This window comes from Salminus brasiliensis, chromosome 14 (assembly GCF_030463535.1).
Source record: "Salminus brasiliensis chromosome 14, fSalBra1.hap2, whole genome shotgun sequence".
NCBI lineage: Eukaryota > Metazoa > Chordata > Actinopteri > Characiformes > Bryconidae > Salminus > Salminus brasiliensis.
Window position 1 is genome coordinate 29,546,511 of NC_132891.1, and position 27,812 is coordinate 29,574,322.

The 27,812-nt window shown below is 41.7% G+C and overlaps 2 protein-coding genes across 6 annotated transcripts in view; one reads left to right on the forward strand and one right to left on the reverse strand.

The window, feature by feature from the left end:
• rbms2b (RNA binding motif, single stranded interacting protein 2b) overlaps positions 1–18,231 on the forward strand; it is a 35,000-nt gene extending 16,769 nt beyond the window's left edge. For all 3 annotated transcript variants that reach the window (XM_072696410.1, XM_072696411.1, XM_072696412.1), the window contains exons 3-14: positions 3,697–3,755; positions 4,932–5,023; positions 9,561–9,718; positions 9,809–9,888; positions 9,985–10,094; positions 10,223–10,269; positions 10,429–10,522; positions 14,304–14,354; positions 14,458–14,568; positions 14,662–14,742; positions 14,825–14,930; positions 16,721–18,231. In XM_072696410.1, coding sequence (XP_072552511.1) covers positions 3,697–3,755; positions 4,932–5,023; positions 9,561–9,718; positions 9,809–9,888; positions 9,985–10,094; positions 10,223–10,269; positions 10,429–10,522; positions 14,304–14,354; positions 14,458–14,568; positions 14,662–14,742; positions 14,825–14,905 — 964 coding nt within the window. In that variant the 3' untranslated portion in view covers positions 14,906–14,930; positions 16,721–18,231. The remainder of the gene's footprint in view (positions 1–3,696; positions 3,756–4,931; positions 5,024–9,560; positions 9,719–9,808; positions 9,889–9,984; positions 10,095–10,222; positions 10,270–10,428; positions 10,523–14,303; positions 14,355–14,457; positions 14,569–14,661; positions 14,743–14,824; positions 14,931–16,720) is intronic.
• senp1 (SUMO specific peptidase 1) lies at positions 391–27,236 on the reverse strand. 3 transcript variants are annotated; one of them, XR_011981760.1, is made up of 19 exons: positions 26,630–27,236; positions 26,124–26,179; positions 25,649–25,848; positions 25,091–25,175; positions 24,773–24,968; positions 24,420–24,567; positions 24,195–24,310; positions 23,784–24,061; positions 23,616–23,679; positions 23,402–23,440; positions 23,213–23,297; positions 22,975–23,118; positions 22,605–22,736; positions 22,162–22,365; positions 21,831–21,910; positions 21,079–21,163; positions 19,816–19,911; positions 18,596–19,726; positions 391–416 (listed from the first exon to the last, which is right to left on the reverse strand). XR_011981760.1 is itself a non-coding variant. In XM_072696408.1 (18 exons), exons 1-18 carry the CDS (start codon positions 26,758–26,760, stop codon positions 19,664–19,666), a joined length of 2,202 nt encoding a protein of 733 aa, XP_072552509.1. In that variant the 5' UTR covers positions 26,761–27,236; the 3' UTR covers positions 18,423–19,663. The 3 variants fall into 3 exon arrangements, 2 of the variants coding, with proteins under 2 accessions (XP_072552509.1, XP_072552510.1); XM_072696408.1 differs by lacking the exon at positions 391–416 and having other exon boundaries at positions 18,423–19,726; XM_072696409.1 differs by lacking the exons at positions 391–416; positions 26,630–27,236 and adding an exon at positions 26,469–26,508 and having other exon boundaries at positions 18,423–19,726.
• Between the last annotated feature and the right edge of the window lie 576 nt (positions 27,237–27,812).

Here is a 27,812-nt window from a genome sequence, read left to right on the forward strand (position 1 = left end):
ATCCACTGCGCTCAGAAAGGAAGGATGCATTCTCCAAGCAAAATGCTTCAAATAGACTGTGCTTAGAGTTGCCCTACTAAACAAGCCATGCAGTGGATCACAGCTAGCTTATATACGTGGCCAAGATGCAGTGTTGAGCATCTGGACCATGTTTGACATTTGTTTATAAAATTGCTACTATTCAAATAATACAGAAAAGAGAAATATTTGATACTGAATGCAAACAAAAAAAAATGCATTTAGCATTGATGTGTAAGAGATGCTCCATACCAGGTCGCCCAGTTGATTTACTGATTTCTTTGTGTTTTAAAGCTAGGTGTTTTTGTATAATTTAACTCACCAACACGTTGAATACTTTCCTGAGTAGGTGCCATTACTATGTCAGCAGCAGGTGTTCCGACATTCTTAGGCACAAACTAAAAAAAGGCAAGGAAACAAACGATGACATTTTTTAAAAATCAGTATTCAGTTCAGCGTAATGTAGCTGATATGCTTTTCCAATACAGCAAAAAATAAGCAGCATCCCAATATGTGCAAATATTTCGATTGTTGCAATTTAATATGTTAAACATACTTTTTTAGTGATTCTACAAAGCTCTAATTTTATACTACACGTAATAAAAAGTTGTTTTTTCCAGTAAAACTCGTCTGCCTCCCTCTAAAAAAACAAACAAAACTAATCAGGACCCTCAGGCTGGTTTCCTGGACAAGGATTAAGCCTAGTAATGGACCATATTTTGCTTTCAGTAGAAAATTTCCATTCCATTCCATGGTGTGTTGTACAAGACAAGGCTTAAAGGTCCCATAGAAGGCATTTATTGAGTGTTTTAGGTTGTTCTGTGAAGTGTGGATATTAAGTGGGTTGTTTTGAATGCTTAGTTGTCTTTGAAAAGTCTGAGGGCCGTATCAGCAATGCGGTTTTACATTTAATACACTTGTCTGTTAAAGCAACACTATGGAAAAATGGCATTTCTTGATTTTGGACTTCAGTCAGGAAGCGCATTGAGCCGCCACTAGTAGTATTGCAGGATTGTACACAAATATTGACTCTGGGTACGCAGTTCTTATGCAGTTCTTATGAGTGTTTTCCTGCCCACTTCTCCAAAGTTAGCTAACATTTTACAGTCGGTAGGGCATCAACATGATTTTGAAGTTAACAGTGCTACACAGTGTTGCTTTAAGTGTATTTTGTGATTTGATATACTTTTGTCCTTTCAAAAGCCGTGCTTGTTCCTGTTGGTCATGTTTGTCTCCAAAAGGGCAGCTTTACAGGAGAAGAAAACCTTCTTGACTTTCAATGGAAGCCAATGTAAAGAGATTGAATTCCAGGTCATTTTGGTCCATTCATCATGAAATTTTGACAGAATCTAAAGAACTGCCAGATTCACACTATTCCGAAAAGCCAAAAATGACAAATATGGAAATACATCGTTTTTTGCCTGACAGTGGTGATATATATATATATACAGACTCATCATTGTGCATTTAGTTCTGCTCAAGACACAAAGTTCCAGATCTAAGCTTTGCGCTTGGTGTCCGATCAGTGAAGTGATGACAGGGTAGTGATCAAAGCATTGTTAGCATTGTTGACAGCACAAAGAGCATTTTAGATGAATAGACTGAACATGCTAGTATAGTGCCGTTCCGTTGCTTTTGATGGCTCCTTGGACAGAAAACAGCCGTCGTGGCGGATGCTTGCATGCCAGCCTTGTATTGTGCAGCTGCTGTAGACAGAAGTACATGGCTGTTTCTGTACCTGGTGCATTAGGACCCAGCGGAGAGTGGCAGAGGGAGAGGCCGTTAACATTGTGGAGCGCGGCCAGTGCGGCGCAGGGCAGACAAGGAGAACTCTCAGGTTACACTGTAAGCGCATGCCAGGGGAAATGAGGCCTCCCTCTCTTCCCACTCTGTCTCGTTCTCTCGCACATCCTCCCTTTCTCTCTCTCTCTCTTTCTCTCGCTCTCGCTTTGCCCCCCCACCCCCCACCCCACAGCAGCCCTGCATCTAATCAATAGACATGTACATGCAGCTAGGGCCATATATCGCCCATATATCGCTGTGCTCCAGCATGACGGCGGACTCCCTTCAAGATATGCAAAGCAGGCCGAGCACAATAGCATCCATTATTCAGAGAACACAGCGTCTCGCGGTGTCCCTCATAAACACTGCATGCAAATGACGGCGGGACGTGGCGAATGCATGGCGAATGAGAGAGAGGGCCAGCGAGATGCGGCCATAAAGCCGGAGCAAGGTGGCTGCCGGCGTCTCTGTCATCTCTGAAACGCTTTATAGAGCTTCATGTGGTGCTGTGACATTGCCTCCGACTTCACAAAGTCACAGCGAAGCCCAGAAGGATGTAGTCTCTCTATGTAATGGTCAAGGTGTTTTACATGATGAGGTTTAAAGTGATATGAACGGGGTTCAGCTAAATCTATTTCCGTATTTTCTCTTATACTTATACTAAAATAAAGGTGCTTCCGATGGTTCCTTAAGCAATGCCACAGAAGAACAACTTTTGCTTCTGTGGAGTCTTAAGTTTGAAGTACTTGTACTTATGTGAACAGAGACAGTACATGATGTAAAGGTTGTTTGCCAATTTAAAGGTTCTTCTCACATACAGATCTCTATTACGGGACAGTGGGATCCATCCTTATATAAGCAGAGTTGCTTAAAACACTTCTGCTGTTTAACACACATCACGTTTTGGGCCTTCTTCACCAGTATCATCCTAAAAATTTTCTTTTATTTGTTCCTGAGAGAAGTCCAAACTAGTCTACATCAGTAAGATTCAGTAAGTATGAAAATTTGGTGAATGTCAGCGTCGTCCTGACAACTGCATTAGTGGGTTTTAAGGGGGATAAGTGGGATTTTAGTGAATAAGTGCTGTTGTTAGGACTTTTCTCAAGACTAAATAAAAAAATAACAATCTTAGGAGATGTTGGTGAATGAGGCTCATGGTTTTTGGACGATATATTGTCCCTGAAATAATTGCAGTAAACAATATTATTGTCATTTTAAGACCATTCTATGCCACTGATATGATCATATAATAGAGCATAATAATGCAGGTACACTATTTTATAGGGGAACCTAAAAGGGGAACTTTTCATTTATAATAGTTTGGTAGATGTATGTTTTATGGCAAATGTTTACAGTATATTTGTTAAGAGCTGTTTTTGTGTATTAGCTTCCTAACACCTAATAGCCTCGAGTAACAATTCTTCTACTGTTGCTGTCCGCTCTGTGTGGGTGGATTTGGAAGTGACTAAATTCAAGAAGAAAAAATTAAGAAAACAGAAGCAATATAATGTGAGAATTGGTATATTTGGCTTATGGGCTCCCCCTACAGTTGTGCATTGTAATTTGCTTTTACACCACTGATGTAAACACAGTGTTCATTGAGGCAGAACCCTAATCGAACCATGTGGATTGACGTGGACGAGTAATTTGACAGGATTTGACACAAATAGCACTAGGCAGTTCTGGCGAGCGGCCTCGTACAGCTCCACCCTAGTGCAGTAGCAGTGTTCCAACCTGGAGTGGCAATGATAGAGATGCCATTCTCCCTCTTACAGTCAGTGGAGCATCAACATGAACATGAATCTGCTGTTTTAGGTGAAACTGCTACTTAATGCTGCTTTAACTTCATCTGTGGGAAGATGATGTCAGTGTCTCTTGTTCTATTGTGCTCCAAAGGTATGGCAAGATTGTGTCCACCAAGGCCATCCTGGACAAGACCACCAACAAGTGCAAAGGTAAGAGGGGATTCTGTCTGACTGTCTGTCTTTTTTTTTTTTTTTTTTTGTGCGATCACTCTTCAAAGCCAGCAAGCCTGTTTCATCTCAGGCAGGTGCACCGTGATGTAACGGCATTGGGGCCACCATTGCATAACTGCACATCTGTCGGCTGGACCGGTGCTGCCATATTATGTAGTGTACGTCCATAGATCTCTGTGTGTGTATAAATTTCAGCACACATATACAGCAGTCTGTGTGGCCGAGTCGAGTCGAGTGGCCACTGATGGGGGTGTATCTAGGAGGGCTGTGGGTTTATTAGTTGTGTATAATAATTGTCTACATATTACACACATATGACAGGAAAGAGGAAAGTGCTGCTGCTACTGTTATTTCGCCATATCATATAAATGTAATGATGTAATGAATTACATAGTTATTACATAGTTACATACTATTACATAGTCATTTCCAAGACTTTTAGCTATGGTCTGCCATATACTCCCATTAACCTCTGCATTTTTATAATGTGTGTGCTGCTTAGTTAAAAAAACCTTTCTTCATTTTGGAGCATTTCTACTGGTCCATTATCATGCCAGATTCACATTAAGTCAAAAAGTGACAAATGGCAAAAAGGGAGATACAAGGTTTTTGCTTGAGATTGTATAAAAAGTAAACGTTTCTCTTTTCTTCTCAGATTTTCTACTGCTGGTGCGTTTTTCCTACTATGACAATGTATTGGCCTACAGTATCTCAGTATATTGAATCATAACCCCTGTATCATGATACGCATTATATCTCTAGGTTCTTCCCGATTCACAGCCCAACTGCTAATGTAACATCATTGTACAGCTGAACATACTTGGAGGAGAACACTGATGATTTCCTGTAATTTACAGTTCAGTTCAGGGCACCCTACCCACCAAGCTGCTGGTGCTATCTGGGACTCCCCGCCACAGATGTCTGTAGCATCACTGGGGATGAAACTGGCAGTCTCTCTGTGATAGAGCCAGTAATTTGAACAGCTGCACCACTCATTTTGGACAGTTTCTATTGGTTCCATTCATCATGGAATTTTCACACAATGTAAAAACAAGCTGGCATTTTTAACTATAGAAAAAAACTGAACAGGGTTTATGCATTCAGATTCACACTGACTCACATATTTGCCCTCTGTGTTTGTCTGTGTGGTTGCAGGCTATGGCTTTGTGGATTTTGACAGCCCGGCGTCTGCGCAGAAAGCAGTTACCGCACTGAAGGCCAGTGGAGTTCAGGCTCAGATGGCGAAGGTAAGAAGTCACTTCACTCCCTAAAAGCACCTGCTCTCATCACTCTACAGAGTCCTGTGCTACGAGGCGGTTGGGGGTGTGGGGAGTCGTTATTTCAGAATGTCCTGAAAGTCAAACTTCTTCAGATGTGCTGGTTTTATTTAAACACTGAAGCTGGGCTTTGTTTAAGTTTTTGGACAGGCTTGTCTCAGGCTCTGATAAACACACGCGTAACAGTTATTCTTTACCTAAAATAGCAGCAGGTCCTGATCCCCTCAGGGGACAAAAGTTAAATAGCAGTGCAGGAGTCAAGAGGAGTGTGTTGCAGGGTGTGGGGCGCTGGGTGTAACACGTAGCCTGTGTGTGTGTGTGTGTGTGTGTGTGTGTGTGTGTAAATACTGCTGATGGTCATATTAGGCCCCAGAATGCCACCATCACCAAGAGAAACAACCACCCCCCTTTTGTTATTTTAGTATAAAAGTCTTTATTTTAGTATAACAGTCTTTATTTCTCTCTTTCCCACTGGTTCATTTTTACTGTTATGTAAATATCTAATAAAAGATCTAATAATCTAATAAAGATCTAATATTTTTTACCATATCACCCACCTCTAGTGCTTTCCTTTCTGATCTGAGTTTAGCTCCAGTTTAGAATTCAGCTAAAATAGTCAGACAGCTTGTTTTCGAGGGAACAGATGATGAAGGGAAAAGACACTCACTTTTAGCTTAGCCCAGATACCCACTAGCCTCTCTGGCTTTAGCTTCCTTGCTCACGGAGTTTGAGCTCCTCTTCTGCAGACACAGCTTTAGGAAAAGACGCGTTCACAAGGCCTGGTTTGCGTTGCAACCTTTTTTTTGTATCAGCACCACCATATTCTGTATAGAAAGGGGCCATTGCGTTTGACTGCACAGTATTTGCTAGAAGGCTGGGTGTATGCAAATGTTGGGGGCCTAAATGAGGTTTTTGAATTGGCCCGTTTTGGTTATGGCAGATTTCCATTTGAATGGAGACACAGCAGTGTCACCACTGACTGCCCTTACTGTATATTCCCTGTACATTTTGCAGGGTTTATCTAATATTAGCTATGAGGTTAGATGCAAGGTTAAAACGTGTAGGGCAGCTGCTCTGTTTCCAGCGCCGCTTTGCCCCTCTCACTCTCAGCAGAATAGAAATCCACACTCTTCTCTGCCCTCAACCTTTCTACCTTCCACCGCAGACTTAATTACAGCCATTCCAAGGCCTTTTAGCGGCCTGACCTATTTAGGAGCAGCCGCGTTTATGTGGAGAATGCCGTGGGCTTTCCTGCGCCTCATGTTCGCAGTGTGGAAAAAGACGCCTTTTCTCAAGAAGCAATGAAATGGGTGAGAAGAAAAAAAAATCACCTTCATTGCAGGTCACCGCAATTACGCATCCATTATTCATGACATGGAGATGAAGTGGTAATGAATTTACAGCTTTTTAATCTCATCTGCGCACCAGCGTAATGAATATGCAAAGCCGTGCCGGGGTGAATTGCAGGTTCGGCGTCACTCCACCATCTTTACAATCCTTTCAGTTTGTTTTAGGCCACTGACACCCCAGAGTTTCTGCAGCGCTGAACACCAGAATGAATTCAGACAGCCCAATGTAATTAACCCTGTCAGGCTCAAGCTTAAAAGACCCGTCTGAAACCCGTCTGTGACACATTACGCTGCAGTCAAGTGCTCTAGGTCTTCTGATTCAGCACAAACTTAGCTTTTCCTTTCCAGTGCAAATTAAAGTCAATGTGGATCGGAAATCAATTTCGATTCTATACCGTGACCTAATTCTAAGTGATGGTGACGGTGTCAGTGATTTTCTCCGAGCTAGCTGATAGCTGGGATTGGTGCTAGAGAGGTGAGATATGTGATACAGTTGGTTTATACCAGTTTCCCTGCCTGCTGGTGCAAGGAAACAGAGCTGAAGTCTTTTTTAAGGCTGGGCAAATAAAATCTGATGTTTGTTGAGTCCAAGACAGCATAATTAGCCAGACTCCCCACCCCAATAACTCAGTATGATTCTAGCCAATGTGGGCGTCTGTTAGCTGACAAAACACAATTGGCAGTTAGCATTCTTCTCTAAGTGTGTTGAGCTGTCCAGTCATATAGCAGTAGCCCCAGTTGGAAACATTCACGTATCTTGGCATCAGGTAATGGTGGAGTCCTAGCAATGGGTGGAACTGAACCCAGCTTAATTGGGAGAAAATTTGCATGCGGAGAGGATCTTTTAAATGAAATAATTTGATGGATACAGCCAGGCATATAAACTAACAAGGTTAAAAAATCAGGTTTTGATTTAAGATAAGATAAGATAAGATAATCCTTTATTTCACGTTCAGGTTCAGGTTCAAGACTAGGATACAGTTGTAAGAAAAGGGGTGAACCCTTTGGAATGACCTGGATTTCTGCATTACTAATGACACACACTTTTTTTGGAGCATGTAAGTAAACTTCCACATTGCAGGCTAGAAAAAGTAAGTGAACCCTTGAATTTAATAAACTTTAAAAGCACCAGTCTTGTTCACTGTTTTTACAAGTTTGTGGAGTCTTCTGTAGGTCTTTGGTTGCAACCCTTTCAGGATAACATGTTGTGCTCTTGGAGTGATCTTTCCAGGATGCTCACTCTTATGGAAAGTAGCAATAGCAGTTTTTTAAATTTGTGGAAAAGTTGTCTTACCACCAGCATCAAGCACCAGCAGTGCTTTTCTAGCTTCATGCATCTCTGTAACGCATTTTCTATAAGCTTACAACGATAATAATAAAAAAAAATAAAAGCATAATTCTCTATACACATATACATTTTTCAGCAACCAGGCATTGTGTGTCTTTATTTAATGGACAGGGCACATGTGAAACCCACACTTGCCAGTTAGGAGAAGTCTTTGACACTGAGGTTCACTTATTTTTTCTGGCCTGCACTGCAGGTTTTACTCAACGTACTCAATAAAAGAGATGAACAGTACAACTGTCTGAGTGTTATTAGTTAAGTTAGATTGTGTTTGTCTATAATTGGACCTTAGATAAGACTGCTTTTTTTAGTAATCAATGCAGGAATCCAGGCATGTTGTGAGAGTACCTTTCGCATCTAATCTGGCATGCAGCACACCAGTTTATGGAGGTTTTTACTGGGTTAAAAAGGTAAGAATAGGCCTCCTGCTGAAACGTTATGGCCCAAGGACATGCAAACTTCCAGCATTGAAGCCGCGGTTAACTCTAGCCGAGTGCGTACTAGCGCATGCATATTATACTATGAGCTTTTATGCCGCAGCACATGGAGCCAATTAGGATGTGTATATGGTAATAAGTTGACAACCTGAACATCTTCCAGGCAGTTATTTTGACACCTTTTATCTGAATGGAAAAAGCTGCTTCTGAAGCAGTTAGTCACTGCATAATTGTCTGGACTTACTTCCATTTAAGGCTGCCGTGAAAATGAAATATTTCACACACACACACACACACACACACACACACACATTCCCCTCGAGCCCTTGTTTTTTCATTTGAGAGTACTGGAGGCTAAAACTGGCATTGGCGTTGTAGGGTGGACGTGCAGCTCTCCACTCCCTGACTCTTTGCCCTCTTGGGCTTTACACTGTCAACCTATCTGCAGCCTCAGAGGTACTCTAGCTTTGGCAGTGAGGAATGAGCAGCCTGCACATCTCTTGACAGATGAGAGTTCAGCGAGGCTACAGCCAGGCGTACCTAACATCTGCATCCACCTTCAGTCATGACATTCCCTGTCTACAAACCATTTCTGCCCTCTTCCTCCTCCAGTCTGACCTACAGTCCTCTCTGCCTCTGTTCTGTTTAGCCTTTTTCCGCAAAGTTGCAGAAACTGTGCCGTTTTCTAGTTGCTTTCAATGTGGTGGATCAGCCAAGATCTGTACTGTGTACAATATTTGCTGCTGATGGGCTGCTGGGCTGATGTAACTATTAGTGGTCACAATTCACAAAACTCATGGTTGGGATTGAATCACGTTTTTTAAGTCACAGATCAGATCCGTTTTTAGATCTGCAAAAGAAGAAAAGGGTTATTTTAACTTTCGGTTCAAAAGTATTTTGTGTTACTGTTAATTGTACTTGTGACTTTTATTTTGACAAGATCTATTCGATTGTACTAGTGTACTAGTATTGCAATATATTATAATACTGTAAGCAAAAAAATATATAAAAAATAAATATTAAAAGAAAAAAAGTTTTTTTTTTATCCATTTAGAACAGTGGGATATTCGCATGTAAACTACTAATTAAAAATCAAAACTGTGTTTTGAAAATTGATACAGAATACAGCAATACTTTGGTATGTCAATATCTTCTTACACCCTTACTAGTTAAAATCAATTTCCTCTGGCCTAATTCATGGTGGCGTAGTCAAACATCAGAAGGTATTTCAAGGCAGGTAAAAGTTGCTATACTGCAATCAAAGATTACAGAGAAACATGGAATTTTGTCCACAGCTCTTCCTTCATGCCACTAGAACATGGTGAAACTCTCAAACTCTCTTCATCTTGCTTCTTGTCTCTCCTTTCCTTCTGCAGCAACAGGAGCAGGACCCCACCAACCTGTACATCTCCAACCTGCCGCTTTCTATGGATGAGCAGGAGCTGGAGAGCATGCTGAAGCCCTTCAGTCAGGTCATCTCCACGCGCATCCTCCGGGATGCCAACGGTGCCAGCAGAGGTGTGGGCTTCGCCAGGTATACAGCAGACACACAACTCCTCCTAAATAACATGAGAGATACAGCACTCAAGTGTGTTCACTTACACGGTGCACCATTTCTAAACAGGATGGAATCCACAGAGAAATGCGAGGCCATCATTCAGCACTTCAATGGCAAATACATCAAGACTCCTCCTGGAGTAGCAGGTGCGTGACTCTAGTAGTTCCTCCTCGTTCACCGTCATGTTGTCTGGAATTTACTGGAAGCTCATGTTAACGAATGCTCTCTGGATTTTTGTCCAGTGCCTACAGAACCGCTGCTGTGCAAATTTGCCGACGGGGGTCAGAAGAAGCGGCAGAATCCGGGCAAATATCTTCAGAACGGGCGGCCGTGGACACGCGACGGGGAGACGGTGAGATCTTAGAGAGAAGATATGAACATTCGATCACATTAAGCATCACAGCGCAGTCTCTGTTGTGGCAGGAAGTTGTATGCTCAATGTTCTCCATGTCAGAACTTCTCATATCGACTTTCCTACAGGGAGGAATGACACTAACGTATGACCCCACTCCTGCCCTGCAGAATGGGTGAGCTTCTTCTTTCTCAGCTTGATATATGACCGCATTGATACTGATTTTACATAATTTGTGAAGGGGCCTGGAATCACGTCTCAGTGGTTCATCTGTGAAACTTTTTTTTTAAACCAGTGTGTACGTATGCATGTGTGTGTGTGTCTCCCCCTGCAGGTTCTACTCCTCACCTTACTGCATCGCTCCCAACAGAATGATTACACAAACCTCCATCTCTCCATACATGCATTCTCCAGTATCAACGTACCAGGTCAGAGCTATCACTGTGTCATCTTTTTCCCTGGCACTACTCACTATACACTATTCTTACACTGTTAACTTTGCTGTAGAGCATGGATTTGGGTAGGCTAGTAGGCCTACCAGACCATAATGTCTTCTCTAACACTTGGTGGCATGTCCCCTTGCCTAATAACAGTGTTATTTTTGTCATGTAAGGATCACACCTGTGTCTTCAGGTAGTTAGGGGTCAGTGGTTAGCGCACCGGGCCTCGGCTTGAGCAGGGTCCTATACCCTCCCTGCTCCCCGGGGGTCGTAGTGATTGCTGCCCACCAATCCTGGCATGTGTGCTCACTGTGACTGTGTGTGTTCACTGCACAGATGGGTTAAAGGCAGAGGCTTGTCTTGTCTTGTTCCTGTCCATTTTAGCTCAGTCCTCCACAGACTGGGTGAACATTTCCAGATTGAAAACTGGGATCAAGACCTGACAGTTCCATCATGCATAAGCACTCTACATTTGTCACGTGGGACAGCAGTCTAAAATGGAGAGGATCCACCTTCTCAAGTCACTGGTGTGTTCTTTCTATGATAGGACTGGCACTCAATCAATGAAACTGGGGTCAGTTTATCACTAACCCAATATGCAATCACCCAGCCAAGATGTTTAATATCTGAAGCTTCTTTACTTCACAATGGGAGATGATAGGCTAATGTTGCTAGCAGACATTTGACTTGGACTGTCCCCAATCTCATCTCCCTAAAACATGCCTGAAAAAGTCTGCACTTAACCTGCACTTAAACTAAAACATCCAGATATTCACTTGTTTCACATAGACACAGTTCATGTGGTTTACATCATTGTATGACTTACTTCAGGGCAGGGGTGTCCAGTCCCATCTGCAAAGGGCCGGTGTGGTTGCAGGTTTTCATTTCAGCCAAGCAGCAGCAAAGCACATGTGATCAGTTGTTTGAGGACTCACCAGTTGATTAAAGAAGTGGAATCAGGTGTGCTGCTGGTTGTTTAGAATGAAAACTCAGAGGCATGTTAGCATCTTGACAGATTTCTAACCTGAAGTGACGTAAATGTGGACAAAACGCCTGCATGCAAGGGCCCTTACCACTAGCAGACTGAAACAACACGCCCAGTAGTCATGGTGATGCATACTTGCCTTGATCGTTCATTAACTAAAATCACATCATAGCCTTCTCTTACTGTCAGTCCTTCTCTTAATTGATCAACAACAGCCAGCTCCATGGTCTTTTTTTTTCAATAATAACATGAATATAATTTTAACCACTGTGTTTGTGCGTACATACTTAAAGGGAACATCTTGTAACTTATCCTTCACCCAGTTATCTATACAATCCAAAAATTCCTTTACATATAATCAGCAGCTTCTAGCTTAAATAGCTTTGCGTTACAGCTCTGGCATCAAAGCACATGGTTGGCAGAGACATTGGCAGTATGAGGTATGAACACCAAGCATCGCACCTCGGTTAGCAGTTACTAGCGAACATAACCAAGCTACAGTTAACAGGAACCTACCCAGTTAGCCACAAGTAGCTTAGCAAAAATAATGCCCTGCAGAAACGTACGGTGGGTGACATCTCACTCTTTCGAAAGTTGAAATGGCTGCTTCCACTGATGGCCCCAGCTTTCCGCTACATATGGTGGCCTGTGGTCACTGAGTGCAAACAGCATGCAGTTTCCCACACTGCATTTTTTTGTGGTTCTGCATGTCATCTGCATTTCAGCACAGCACAGTACACTACGTCCCACTGCATTTCCCAGTGTGAACAGCGAGCAGCTCAGTCATGAGCTTCAACTCATGTGTATGCTACAATACAATGTCTGTAGGGATTAGGGGTGTCATCCCTGAAGTGTTAAATGCTGATATCAAGTGTAACATAACAAAGCTTTATACCAAAATTGTAACTTCTTCAACACTGACTAAACCTAGTCTTGGACTAAACTGCAGTTAATGACAACTATTAAAGGAAACATTTGGTAAAAAATAAAAAATAAACTGGGGTCAGTTTATCACTGCATCAAGATGCAGTCAGCTGGCCAATATCTGGCCAATGTCTAGTCTCTGATGCTTTTTTAGTTCACAATGGAAGATAGTTGCTAGACTGTCCCCAATCTCATCTCCTTAAAAACTTGCCTGAAAAAGTCTTAAGCTGTACTTGGTGGCCAAACATTTCTACTGCAATGTCCAGTTGCTTGAAATATGAAAAAAGCCTAGAGCAAATAGCCTAGGTTGTAATGAATAACAAGACAAAACAATTTATTTGTAATTAATATTACAAAAACAGTGGCATGTAGCCTTCAGTTATTTAAAACCAACAATGCTGCATTAGTACATTCCCTCAAACACCAACAGGTAGACTTGCTGATTAGAAGAAGAAGAGCACTGATTCCCTACAGTTAAGTCCTGCATTGGCTTCTAAGTATAAAATGATGTCTATCATCATTGATCATTGTATGTCAGTAACTGTTTTCTTTGTATGAAGTCTCAGTAGTGTTTTGACAGCTGAACTGAACCGCGCTATAAGTAGTTAAAACCAATATGCCGTTTAATTAAGTAAACATGATTGACAGAGCTTGGCGCTTCTAGGTAGGTGAGACCGGCACAGTACTTCCAGCACTTATTGAGGCTGCTCGTCACACAGAGTTCTAACAACCCACTGCATTTTTGCAGGGATGTAGTGGGGAATAAACACCATTTGCGTACCTTTCAAAGCCATCACAGTGTTAGCCTAAACAGGCTAGCTGATGTTTGCCTTTCTGAACGCAATTCAGACAATAACGCTCAACATCTCAGGTTAGGAAAGTTTTGGCAGAACTCGCTCAGCTCTGGATCTCCCTCTTTGAGGAGCTTTGATGAGTTTGAGGTGTTTCTTCCTTTTGTTCTGAATGCTCTGAGACATCGTTTGCATACTAATCCCTGATCAGCCAACTTAAACCCAGCCATTTCAATACATGAATTTTAGGATATTTTCCCCCATGATTAGCAGTGGATTTATGCCAAGCATGCACGCAGATTGCAAATTGGTCATTGGTCAAGCATTGGTCGACCTTTCTACTCCCCAAGTTAGCATGTTTAGCCAGTAAAGGTATGACAGCAAACATGGAGAAATCACAGTCTTATGTATCTGTGATGGTTGCAGTAGTTTTAGTACCTTCGGTACCATAGAAAAGGAGTGGTGTCGTGTTTTCAGAATTTTCGTATTGACTTGGCACTGAAGTATTGATTCTCACTACATACCTAGAGATTACTGGAAGTACTTAAAGTTACGTCCAAAATTGCAGTATTAAAAAAGTACTGAAGTTTGTGCAGATCTAATAGAGCGATGGTTCCAGTTTAAAAAGTGCTATTCCTTATAAACTCACCACCATCTTTGATATCATGTCTGCTAAGTGTAATCTGAAAGAGGTTTTGGGCAACTGACCATTATTTCTATAACAGATCCAGGTATTGATTATTATTGAATATGTATAACCTCTATGCCTTGTTTGGTTCCTCTTCTATTGCGGCTGATAAGTTTCTTCTTTGTAGCGATCAGTTTCCTCTGTTATGGGTGCAGTGTAACAGTAGCAGTCACATCACCACCCAATGTTTCTTTAACGCCCAAGTGCATCATATGAACATTTATAGAGCACTATATTGTTTAGGGAGGCGTTGTATCAACAATAAAAAATCCCAACATCTAAAAATCTGAGCCAAAGTCATCAAATCATTGTTGCACAGTGTTCCACAGTGTGTTCGCTTGCCCGATCTGTGCTGACAGTGGCACTTTCCCTGTAATGCAGGTACACAATCCATCCTGGATGCACCATCAGTCATACCTCATGCAGCCCACGGTAAGTCAGTCCAGTAGAACCGCACATCTATTTTAAATGAGCTCTCCCGCTGCTTGCTTCAGATCCGCCTAACCGCCCCTCTCGCTCTGCGTCTCATCCACAGGGCACAGTCCTGACGCCCACCATGGATCACACTCTGTCCATCCAGCCTGCCGCCATGATGGGGCCTCTCACCCAGCAGCTCAGCCACCTGTCTCTGGGCAGCACTGGCACGGTGAGGCATAACCACTCATACAGCACAGAGCCTACAGAAAGTTCTGCGCTTGTAATCAACCCACAGTTACAGTTGTGGCCTCTCTGTTTCCAGTATATACCTGCTAACACAGCTATGCAAGGGACTTACATACCCCAGTACACCCAAGTGCCTCCTGCCAGCGTATCAGTTGAGGTGAGGTAAAAATAATAATATAAAAGATATAATTTATATTATAATATAAAGCGATTATAACGCTCACCTCATCAAACTGCAGGAAAATGCCGTCCAGCAGCAGCAGGTTGCCATAGAGACGCCCACAGAGCATACAGCGTACTCCTACCAGCACGGCAAGTGAGGAGGTGGAGGAGAAGGAGGAGGAGGTGGGTTTCATTGTGGGGCTCTGTGTCTGTTTATTTTTGCAGGAGGTTGTGTTACATTAAGCCACCCACAACCCCCTAATGCCCTTTATAAACTGCTATTACCATATTAAGCCTGTCTTTAAATATCAGTGGAAAACATGTATTTGGTCACAGTGGTCACAGTAATTTTGGGAAAAAAAAGGTTGTAATTATAAATGACTTTGGAAAAAGTTGAAAAATAGCCAAGATTTCTTTACTTTAGCACGAGAGCTATAAAAACTAATGTAGCTAACATGCAATAGAAGCTTATTGCCCCCAGTTAACATTGTGCAAAACTGCATCTCACCTCAAACTGAATCAGATTGCCAGATTCTTTACCAACCCTAAGCCTTGTCTGAATCCTGTCACACATATGACACATATCACCACTTCTAGGAATCTCTAAGGACAACCCACACCACACCTTCACCCCATACCATCTGCATTGTAATCTAATATATCTTAGGTTGCACACAGACATTATATTATGCAATAAAATTCTTATTCTGTTATAAATATACAGGGTATATATACTCCCTTACGGCCCTTACATTAGCACCACTGACAGGTGAAGTTAAAAACATTGATTATCTTTATCTACAGTGGCATCTGTCAAGGGGCACCTAGTGAAAAGTCAGTTCTTGAAGGTGACATGTTAAAAGCAGATAGCTTTAGACAACTGGGTCAGAGCATCTCCAAAACATCAGGCAGGTCTAGTGGGGGTTTCTGGTATGCAGTTGTCAGTACCTTCCAAAGGTGCTCCAAGATAGGACAACCAGTGAAACGCCAGAAGGGTCATTGGCACCTAAGGTCCCGTCCACATGTATCCAGTTATTTTTCAAAACGGAGATTTCCCTCTGTCCCTTTTTTGAAAATATTTCCTTCCACACAGAGATGAAACTGATTGTATGAGCATGCTAACCAACCAAGGAGGAAGGAAACAGAGGTTAAACAGAGGTTTAATCCCAAAATACACGCTAGTCCCTAGGTAGTGTACCATTCAAAACGAGGTTTATATGTATATCTGTAATAGAACAATGTTAACACTAAACAATGTTTTTTTAGTCCACACTTTGGAGAGATGTTTCAAAAAGCTCGATCCATGCAATCCATGGAGGATCCACCTCACAATTTACAGGACTTAAGGGATCTGATGCTAACGTTTTGGTGCCAAATACCACAGGACACCTTCAGAGATCTTGTAGAGTCCATGCCCCGAATGATCAGATCTACTTAGCAGTAGGCAGGTAGCTGCTGTGTGTGTGTGTGTGTGTATATATATATATATATATATATATATATATATATATATATAGCTTGTATATACATTTATATATATATATATACACTACCTTTTATAACAGCAGGAAAGTTCATCGATCAATTCAAAATCAAAATGATCCATTGTTCGTTTCAGTGATCAATAGATTATTTAACACAATAGTAGTTTGTTGCAGCCCTGCAGTCCAATATGTCACACAGTGTTGGAAACCACATTAGCAAGTCTTATCTGAGATTGCGTAGGCAGGTGTGTACTCCTCCATTGCTTCTTAGCTACATTAGCCTTTATAGCATCAGAGCTACAGAATCAGTCATGTTTTGGCTAAGAAACTACACTTCACTACAAGGTGATTCATGGCCAAACTCTCTTTGAGTAGTACTTATTTCCCTTTAACTGAAAATTGAATATTTATAAAAGATTAAATCAATCATAAATGCACCTCCCTTTGCAGCCTGGCCGTGTACTCACGGTGCCTCTCTCTCTCCCTCAGCTAATCCCTGCAGGGATCAGCGGACAGGAGCTTTAGCGCAGGGCACCTGCCTGCAGCGTCTCCTTTTTCTTGCAGCTCTGGACATCAAAGAAGCAGGCATTGCTGAAGAGGACCAAAGGATCCTGTCCCTTTGTCAATAAAAGGAAATAAGACATTTACTGTGCTGGAGACGCTTTTAACAGTGAGAAGACCAAGCAATGGACGGCTTAACCTTTTTGGCAGCAGTAAAAAAAAAAAGAAAAAAAAGAAAAATACAACCCACAAGATGAAGGAAGCTATGGACTACAAGAACTCAATGCAGGAACCACAGTCACACACACACACACACACAAAAACACTTGAGAAACATTATTTTTTTGCACGAAAAACAAACAAAAAAAACACAAAAAAATATTTTCTAGACTGTTCTGAGCAGCCAGAACAGAACAAAGAGGAAAGTTCAGCACCAAGTTCACCAAGTCATTTTAGAACTGTAGTACCTTTTTTTTTTTATCCTTTTCATTCCCCCTTTTGAATATTTTGACTGCTTTCTAAGTCTGTTGTAGAGGTAGGATTTTTTTTGTACATAGAAGACAAATGTTTTTTGCTAAAGTTTTGCTGCCTTTTTTATTGAATATCAAAGAATGGTTTTAAATGAATTTAAGTAAATGCTGAACAAACTGCTAAAGTGTGAGCATAGAGCAGATGATTAAATTATATATATATATATTAAAAAAATCATGTTGGAAACGTCCACGTCACCCAGCAGTACGACTTGACTCATAGTTGCTAGCTGTGATGAAGGTCAGAGACTCAGTTCATAAACAGCTGGACTGAGATCAGTGATCCTTTGGCCCCCTGCTGTTCTGCCTCTGTCCCTAAAATGCTGCTTCATCTCAGAATTGAGGTCATACTCTTTTTGAGAGATTTTTTATTTATTTAAAGTGATTTTTATTTCCAGCTAATCGACAGACAGGAAACTTCACGTGGATCATTAAGTTTCTGATGTTTTAAAGCCACCTCCATCCGTTTTTTTTTTGTTGTTTTTACACCATTTTATCATCACCATACTATGTTGGTGATGAGGATATTGAGGGCTGTTTGCCAAGATGCAAAATTCAAAGAAAATTTGTCTGTGATACAAAGTGAGTCCATAGCTGCCTCAGTCAAGAGAACATTCTTTCATGTTGATTACTCTGATTTATGAGTGCCTATGTTTTAGGATACACATCCTATTAGCAATACCAGTTTTACCCATTCAGAGTTTATCCAGTGTCTAGGTTCTCAAACCAGGCCTCAGAGCTTCACAGTTGGGAGTAAAATTGCTCTTAGAACTGCTTTGAGAACCACGGCCTTCAAAGAATTCCTAAGAGGTTTGGTTTGGATTCTATTGATTTTCTCTGGAAAATCTTTCTAAGCGTAGGAGAACCTGTGTTCTTACTTTAAACAACGCTAATGTTCTCAAACTCCCCTTAAACAAATCTAAAGCTTCTGTCTCTTTCTCAATAAAGCAGCTTTTATGTCAACTTCTACCTTTCCTCAACACTCATGTCTTTTGGTGCCTTAAATGTGTGCCTGGTGTCCATGTTATTGGAGGAACTGGCCTATCCTGTTTGTTAAATATTTCTAGGCTGTTTTTTAGACTGCACTGTTGGAAAACCTGACCTCATCGAAAGACCAAAAAGAAAAAGGAGACATCAATCCGATGCGCACAGTCTCAGGGATTTATTTCCTGGAAGACCAGATCTACATACAAAACCCATCATAAAAGGTACAAAATGTGTATTAAATAGGTCTTCATTTAAACTGTGAGACTATATGTACAAGAACTTGTAAATATAACAGGAAAAAAAAACTCTAGAAACAATTGCAAATTGCTAAATAGAGTATACTTACATAAAGAGAGTCGAGTATTCTCAAGTGTCAGTATAAACTGGGTGCTATCCTGCTGGCTTGCATTGGAGTTCTACCTTGGGGGTGGGTCAGCCTGGCCTTCATGGGTATTTCTTTCTGAATGCACATCTAGAGATATCCTGACCAATCCGTTCTCACTGTTTCTCTTGTCCTATCTTGCAACAAAAGATTGCCAACACCAGCAGGTGTTTCTTTGCCATCTGTACAGACACCATAAAAATGATAGAGTATCAATATGTACTGAAGTCATAACTGCCCTTCTCAGAAAAAGAGGCTGAATGCAAGCAGGTCACTGTGAAATAATAAAAGTAGACTGTCTTTCTGGCACATGTACAAAGAAAATGTGCTGTATGATACAAATCCATACTCGCATCAAAAATATACCATTATCTTGTATTATGCTTGTTCTGTAGTTTTATTTTTCTAACCCTTCGGTTTACAAAAAGCCCTGCGATTGTCAGCTTTAGCTGGATTACTGTTTGAGAGCAAACAGCTGTTGGTCCCACGCTGCCTTCTCTTGCAGCATTCAAGTTTGTTTTATGTTTAGCCATCAAAGCAAAAAAAAAAACTATAAAAAAAAAAAACAAACAAACAAACAAAAAAAACATTAAGACAATAATTTCAACTTCAGTTCTGAGGGGGTGGAGTCTTCTGAAACACCTGCTGTATATATAAAAAAAAAGCTGACAGTTGCATATTTTTACAGGTTTATCACAGATGGCACTGACAAAAACAAATAAAAAACAAGTTAAAACAAATCCAAACAATAATGCAAATAAACCTCCACATTCAAAAGCAGAACAACGGTAAATGTTGTAGAGAAGTGGGATACCGCTGTATCATACCAAACAGGAGGGCAAAAACATTGGGGCATGACCAACGTCCTTAAAACTAACCCGGGCTGTCAGTCCAGCGGCACGTACTTAGCATCAGCAAAATGGAGCACCAGCTGAGGAAGTGTTAAAGGCATCCCTTCTGTGGCTGCTCCTAGTCAGACTGGATCCTGCAGTGCAGCAGAATGCAGCAGAGTCCATGACACAAGGTCTCCTATTACAGAAGTCTCCGATTCAGGATTTCCCATACCATGCGTCTCCTGAAATACGGCATGTGTTTCTGTGGACATTTTAGGGACGAAGGGAAGAAATTATACAAGGAGTCAAAACCAGCCAATGTAATTCAAAAGCTTTACTGAGCATGCTCACCTGTGTAAATGTAATTGGCTTGTCTTTGGTGATGTATTCAGCATATTTGCATGTGAACATTCCACAGTCACTTCCATTCATTTGCTGAGGGATCTCCTGCAGGATGAAATTCAAACAAATATTTTACAAGGGGTCTGAATTACATACTGAAAAATATAGCAAAATACACAGAAGGAGAAAGGAAAGGCCGATTAACAAAACATAGGAAGACTACTGGTATGGTTGCAGTCATATGTTTAAAGTGTACTATCATGGACATTAACTCTCAATGATGTCTGTTAACTCTTCTCTTTCGGGGGTGTATTCTAAAATAAACACAGGCTGAGCTACACAACTTCAGAAATTTACATACAACCACTGAGATAATCAGTGCTTCAAAGGTACAAAGGACAGGGCCTCTTCCAGGGACACATCATGTTAGTGATCATGCTTGACTAAAGCTGGTAGCTTCTCTGTGACCACATAAAGAGGGTTTGTTTGACAGCACTTGCTGGATTGACCAGCACACAGTGCAATGGGAAAATTCAAAGAGTGCAGATCCGATTTATATAAGCCAGGAAGATATCTTGGGACCATTTCTATGAAGACCACATGAAGAAAAAGCCTTCTGGATGAAAGTCAAGAGACAAAGGCTGTTTGAACACAATGACCAGCCGTATGTTTGAAAAAGTAAAAGTGAGCCTTTCAACCCCAAAACCGCTGTACCAACTGCCAATCAAAAAAGGTGGTAACCAACATTATCTGGAAAACAGGCCAACATAAAGCTTTTGAAATTACCTTCTCAAAATCCTGACCTCAACCATATCAGAAATACATACTGGGCTTTGTGCAAGGGTGGGTTTGTGCAAGGACACCAACCAATTTAAATGAACTCTACCTAAAGCGCCTGGTCAAGGAGGGACTTGCTAAAGAACATTTAATTTAAATATTAAATGCGATATATGTATATTTTGATTTCAGCCCCCCACCCCGATGAGTGCGTAAACGTTCGACCACAACTTAACAGTCAAAGGCACATATTGATAGAAGGCATGTAATACGTTCCTGTAGATCTGCATAGACCTTATTAAAACATGAACATATAGCATACTAGTAGTATTTTCTCTCAATTCATACTTTGAGAATCAAAATAATGATGTCTAGTTTTACCAATAATTCTCATACCAGTTCCAAAAACACATAAGATGGCTTAGCCCTATGCAATAGTCATCTGTGTCAATGGAATACATAGTAAACTTTAATTCACAAGAATAATTGACTCACGTTGCGTTTTTTACTCTGAAGTGTCCAGCCTGAGGTATCAAAGGGTCGTCCTCTTTTATCTTCACTTTCTTGTTCCAAATATTTTCTGTGGAAGAGAGGCACATCATTCAGAGTAATCTCATAACAATTGATTAGCCCAGGGGGAAATTTCCCTGCAACCATCAGGCTGTCCGGTAGGAAAAGACATTAATTCAAATTTCAATACACTGAGATTTTAATCATATCCTTCTAGATGCTAAGACATTACATATTTATATAGTCCTAGAGACATGTAACAAGTAAATATCAAGCTTTATTTATATATATTAAAAAAAAGCCATGAGTTCATTTGCAAGTGATTTACAAACACAAAAACAGGGCTATTCTAACATATCTTTAAGAATTATGTTACCATAACATTTCCAGCGATTACACATTGTCATTTTATGATAAACAAAGAGTGTCTGCTAAATAAATAAATTATATGTTACATATGCTGCAGAAGACATAACATTTTCAATTTAACATCTCTAACTGCACTAACACAGCATCTTTATTATTTAAGTTGATTACCCTGTTTACTAAGTGTGTTAGAGCACAGAAATCACCAAAGTGAGCTAGACCCCAGGACCACAACTGAGCACCCCTGGTCTAAACAGAACTAATTCACAAGACTTGGGCTCCCTAGGGAAGATCTATACAAAAAACACTGCAGGCGAAGCAATCCACTGTTGCACCCCAGTTTCATCATCTCACTCTCATGCAGCACTTACAACAAAATCCTGCATGCCTCGTCATTGTTTCCTCCCATGGAGTCAAAATACGTGATGCTCTTCTTGCGGAAATCCATAACCTACCAGAGTAAGACAGAGCAGGCTGTGAATCAGAGCTCAAAACCACAGACAGATGACCTTCAATTTTGAGTCATTAAATCCCAGTATAATTATTAATCTAAATCAGGGATTAGGAACACTACCTAAATTAATCCAATACAAATCGGGGCAATAAATAGCCTTACTTTCACATGCCTGAAACAAAAAGCAGTGATTCAAGCAAATATTTTACTAAAGGCCATTTGTTTATCTGCTCTGCTTTGTAACTTACAGAGAGACACCAGTGCACCCCCAGGTGGACAGGCACCAGAATGATGTCCACAGAGAAGATGTCCACTTTCTTGGTCCAGCGGCGCACAGTTGAATAGCCAGAACTGCGCAGCTTAGGAAAAAAGAAGGTGTTGAAGGTGTAGACAGAGGGGAGGTGGGACGCCTTACTACGCTCGACCAGCATGTTCATGTAGAAGTTTATCACCTGAGGGCAAGACGCAAGGACCATCACAATTTACAAATAATGTCAGTCCATTAACACAAGATAAATTATAAACAAATTATAAAATTCAATTTAGCCTTTTATACTGGTTTAAAAGATCAAGAAAATTCAGTGTCAATCATTAAACTAAACAGTACAGTGCTAAAGTGCCTTCAATAAGTTTAAATAAAGTGATTACAGGACAAGTGTTGACAGTTCAAGGACTGCTGCTGACAGCTCACCTCATCATTGAGCCAGTTGAGGTGGCTGAGGGTCTGCAGGTCCTTTCTGGTGATGGTGAGACGGAATCCCTCACTGAGCACCTCGTCCTGACTTCCTCCCCTTAGTGCTTTGCTAATTTCACTCTCCATGGCCTACACACATGCAGAGTCATGTAAAAGGCCTTTTGACATAAACAATAACTGAAAGTGCCGGCACAAATTAAAAGCAGTGATCTAGAATAAACAAACCACAGTTTAACTGGTTTCTTAATTTACAGGATCATCAAATATTCTTTAAATCTTTAAACAGAGGATCACATTGGTTCTGAACGTATCTCGTATAAACAAGGTCATACAAGTAATTACAGGAGAGCATGCAGACGCTTTTTACCTCAGTCAGCTCAGGGAATTCCTTTTCCTCTACAGCCGGCTTTGGCTCCTCAATGATAGGTGCTACAGGAACCTCTTTTTCTAAAGGTACTCGCACCTTCAGCTCCACATTGGACACGCCAGCTTTCTCCTCACCAGACAGACGCTAGTTTACCCCCAACAAAACAGTGAGGAAAATGCGGTCAGTGAAACAGCATGCGTACACACAAAAAGAGAGAGAAATGAGAGTCCTAGCTCACCTGGCGCAAGAGCTGAGAGGTCAGAGCTTCTTGCTCCTCAATTAGCCGCCGCCTCTCCCGAGCACGAGAGTCATAGAGGCTAGTTCTGTGTGCACACAAGCATTCCACAGCTCATTTTAGTAATTTGGATTAAATAAATTAACAAATGCAGAAAAGCTGGAATGTATGACATAAGGGACAAACACTCACAGTTCTTTGATCCAAAGTTCAGCTTGAAAACATGGCACGCTGCAAAGACAGTGAAGTACATTAGCACCATGAACACAATAATGACTGATTCCTGAGACACTTGTCTTAACAAGTTCGTATATGTTCTTCAATAACTTTTGGTTGTGGTACAGATAAATTTACTGACTACCTGAAAACCTTTTGACAGTGAAACTAAAACCATTTACTCCCTTACCTGGAGCTCTCTGGCCTCTTGCCCTGTTGTTCCTTTATGAAAATGACAGAGTCTCCATCATGAGCTGTAGATAAGAAAACAAAGATGTTTTAACTGCCTAGACGACAACAATACATACTTGATTTATAATACATATACTAAGCCAAATAACAGTTTCAGACTGCACACCTGATGACTGTGTGTCCTGAGAGGAAGCATCCTGAAGGGCAGCCGGTGACAGTGCTGGCCACATGGTTGCTGCTGGTCTTCTCAAGCTTGACTCGTCAGCGTCGAAGGTCCAGGGCAGTGTTTCGGGTCCGTTAGAGACCGCCCCAGGGCTGGGCAGTGCGCTGGAGGTGTGAGGGCTAGGAGGCAGGCTGGATAAGCCAAATGAAGACTCTCCTGCTCCTGAACCTGCAGGGGAGGCACACCGCAGCAGCCTGCGGCTTGATGTAAGGAAACTGGAGCTAAGAGGAAAGGGGGGAAAAAATTAAGTAAAAATAAATAAGTAAATAAATACTATTACTAGATGTTAGAGAAGACAACAAATCATAAAAACTACAACAACAGAGGACAGAACTGTAACGCTAAAGGACTCACAAATCCCGATGTGATCGGATGCCTGGATGACTGCCATTATTGAAAAATGATGACTGGCCATCCGACACCACAGATAGCAATTGTCTGTATACTTCTTTCTCCTCCTCACGTACTGACTGTAAATAATCAGCGATGGATAAGCACAAACAATACAGTGGGACACGTAAACAGGCATGTATGAAAACATGTTCAGTACAAACCAAACTGGATAAGTAATACTCAGACCTCTTGCGCTGTACAGCGAGGTCTCCCTCGCCACTGACGACTGGAGGTGCCATGGGAAGGGCTCTGGACCACTCGAATGGGAAACGTCTTTTCATACATGCTGGTGTAAGACGTGTTCCCTGTGCTTGGACCAGGTGTAGAGAATTGGCTGAGGAAATAATGCAGAACGTTTTACATTTTAGTGCAAAGAGATTAAAAATTAATAATTCACAGATTTAACAGTGCACTGTTAGACCTTATAACTAGTGTATTACAACTGATTGACACAGGGAATGGGAACTGTTTTAATACGCAGCACACAGAGCAGTAAAGTGCAGAATCATTCACACTGCAAAAAGCAAATGCTGACACACCTTGGTGATCTGTGCGGTCTGAGGTACAAGGGCCGACCAAGCCGAGGGGAGGGACAGGGGAGTTTAGAGGTGCAGATGGGGGGCAAGTTGACAGAGTGGCCATTAGTTTTGTGGGTATCATGGTGTGGAAGGCTTGTACAGAACTGCCGTCTTCTGACCTTTGACACAGTCACCGACTGCTCAGTCCTTAAAGAGCCTGTAAGAAAACAGAACATCCATGAAAATCTCCCTTATGAATATAGAAAAAGAACCATTTCAAAGCCCATTTAGCAGTGAACATGAAAGAAAGCAGAAGTAGATACATGCGTGTCTTGTTACCTGACTTAACAATGGTCTTCCACTCCACAGAAGTTGAAGGAACAACGAAAGTGCCCTCAAGTTCTCCATGTGTTTTTTCCTCAAACTGAAATCAAAATGAACACATTCAAGGATTAAGATATGTTCAAGTTTTATACAATTCTTGACTCTGACATCAGAAATCAATGTGAATGTGTTTAGTCTGCGTAGAATATTTTGATTGCACTAAGCTCAACCTATTTATTAGAGACAGATTTGGCTACAATATGTTTCACATATTTAAGAGCAAAAAACAAACACTAGCATGTTTTTGTACAAAACTGAGGTGTAAATAGGCAATTATCAAAAAACCTAAATGTCACGAAAGCAAAAGTGCTGAAAGCTGAAGTGACACAAGGCACAGTAGCCTTGCATCACCTAAACAACCTGCTCAGTCAGGTTACAACAAATGTCTTTAGTTTAAAACACCAGCCAAATCTATACATTTGTCTGAGATGTTTATCAATCACCTGCTTATATCAATACTCCTAACGCTCCTAACGCAGAGTCATGGTTCGCCTCCTGAGAGGAGTGAAATACCTTGCTCTCAGCCCATTCAGACCCGGATGCATTGACTGCAGGTAAAGATGTCTGCAGGTGTTCTGTCTGCGGTGGGCCAGGAGAGGCAGGCAGCATGTTCCTCAAGGTTGGACTGACACTGCTGCGCACCCACGACGCCACAGTAGAGCCATGGGTCTTCACCCCCTCGGCTGCATTCTTCATCGTGTCCATGAAGTCTCCTAACACACATGAATGTTCAAGTCAACATACTTTTATTGTCGCTCCATCTGTGTGCAAGTACAATAACATTCCTTTGGTGCCACATGGAGTAACAACACTACATAACATGCAATATGGAAAAAATCATGTTTAAACATCGAGCCTTATTCACAATATTACAAGACGACAAACGTTCTTCTTAAAACCTACTAATGAAGTTTTCACAAACTTTTTCAATACCAAATTTAACCAAATTCTTAGGAAGATATCTAAGGATAATATCACAATGACTTACCCATTCTAAATTTCTTGACAGCTCTGTCTTCTTCAGTGCCGTCCTCATCTTCCAAACTGTCAGGAAGAGATGATTTGTGATGCATTATAGTGTTATAATCTACATACTCGATTATAATAGGACCAATGCTTGTATTTTGGGACTGAAAGACTGCTGAAGGTGTTCAACACTTTGGACAGCGACACACCAACCTCCAGGTCAGCTGCTTCTCGGGTAAGGTTAGAGATCTATCCATCTCTCTCTCACTCACACTCAAACACACACACACACACACACACACAGAGGCGTTTTATCTTCAGCGCTGCAAGTGTGTGTGTGTGTGTGTGTGTGTGTGTGTGAACTCACGCAGTGAAGTTTTTTGCCGCGCACTTCGCACAGGTCTGTTGAGTGAGCAGTCTGAGCAGTCTGCGCTTTACTAACTCGTCCAACACACGCTTACACTCACCTAACCTCTACTTAGGCAACTCGGCCGACCAGAAAGGCTGCTGTTATTCTACTAAACTCACCAGTCTATGGGTCTCTTTCTCCGCGAAGGACCATCCTGCTGAACCGTGCCGATGTGATCCGCACCAGGCGGCACTCCGTTGCGAAGATTGGCTATTCCAGTCCCAAACCACTGGTAGAGTTTATTAAACATGGTTAAACCTCAGCCGTTCGGCTCAAATCACTCCTTAACGTGGTGGTGTTTAATTCGCCTGTCCCACGTTCCGCTCGCACTCGCCCGTCATTCACATGCTAGCAGCTATCTAGCTCAAGTCCCCACAGGCGAGCGGCTACCGCTGGTTGACGCTTTGTTAGCCGGTTAGCGTGAGCCGCATTTTCTCAGCTTAACGACTGTTGACTGTAACCCGGTTAGCCGAGCGAAGCCGAGCCGACGTTATAGCTACCCGTAGCGCTAACTTAGCCACTTAGCCGCGATGCTAACAGCGGCTAGAAGTGGCACCGAGCCTCACTCCGCCTCAACGGCGGGGAAACAGACCGCGGCTGCCTCGCGCTCGGGTGTCCCGTGTTATGTAATAACACCGAGCCGAGGTTCCGGAGCGCCCTACGGAAGAGTTTGAGGGGATTAAACGGAGTGTTTGAAACTTGCTCGCGCGACAACCTTCTCCCGCTTCTTCCTCATTTAAAACCGCGACATGGCCGAAGCTCGCGTCCCACCGTGAGGCGCGCTCATTGGCTGCGCAGCGGTGACGCGCGGGGCCCGCCTGCAGTGTTGTGGAAGACAAGTGGTGGGAGAACGAGTCGCTTCCAGGTTCGGCTTATATGTGAAGAATCGATTCTTTTAAATGAATCAGTCGTCCGATTAAGCAATTCCTTAATTCACAAAGCTCAAATTTCGTCCAGGCTGAAATATGTCGCCAGCAGAGTCAAAAGTGTTCATAGTCAGTATATTCATTGCATTTCTAATTATATTTAATAAAATTAAAACCAAACGCGCGAGGCGTGATTCACTTGGACTCGTTGGTGAAACGATTTGACTGATTTATTTAGTGCTAAAGAAAACGATTCTTTCCCGAGTCAGATTTCGTTGTTTGTGGGATTTAAATGTTCATCAACCTCAAATGAATCAGAGACGTGTTTCTTTTATATTACGTCATTGTATGAATAATGTTAATTAATTATAATAATGAATAGACATGTTAAAAAAGCATGAAAGACAATAAAGAATTACATTATAAGTGTTGATAC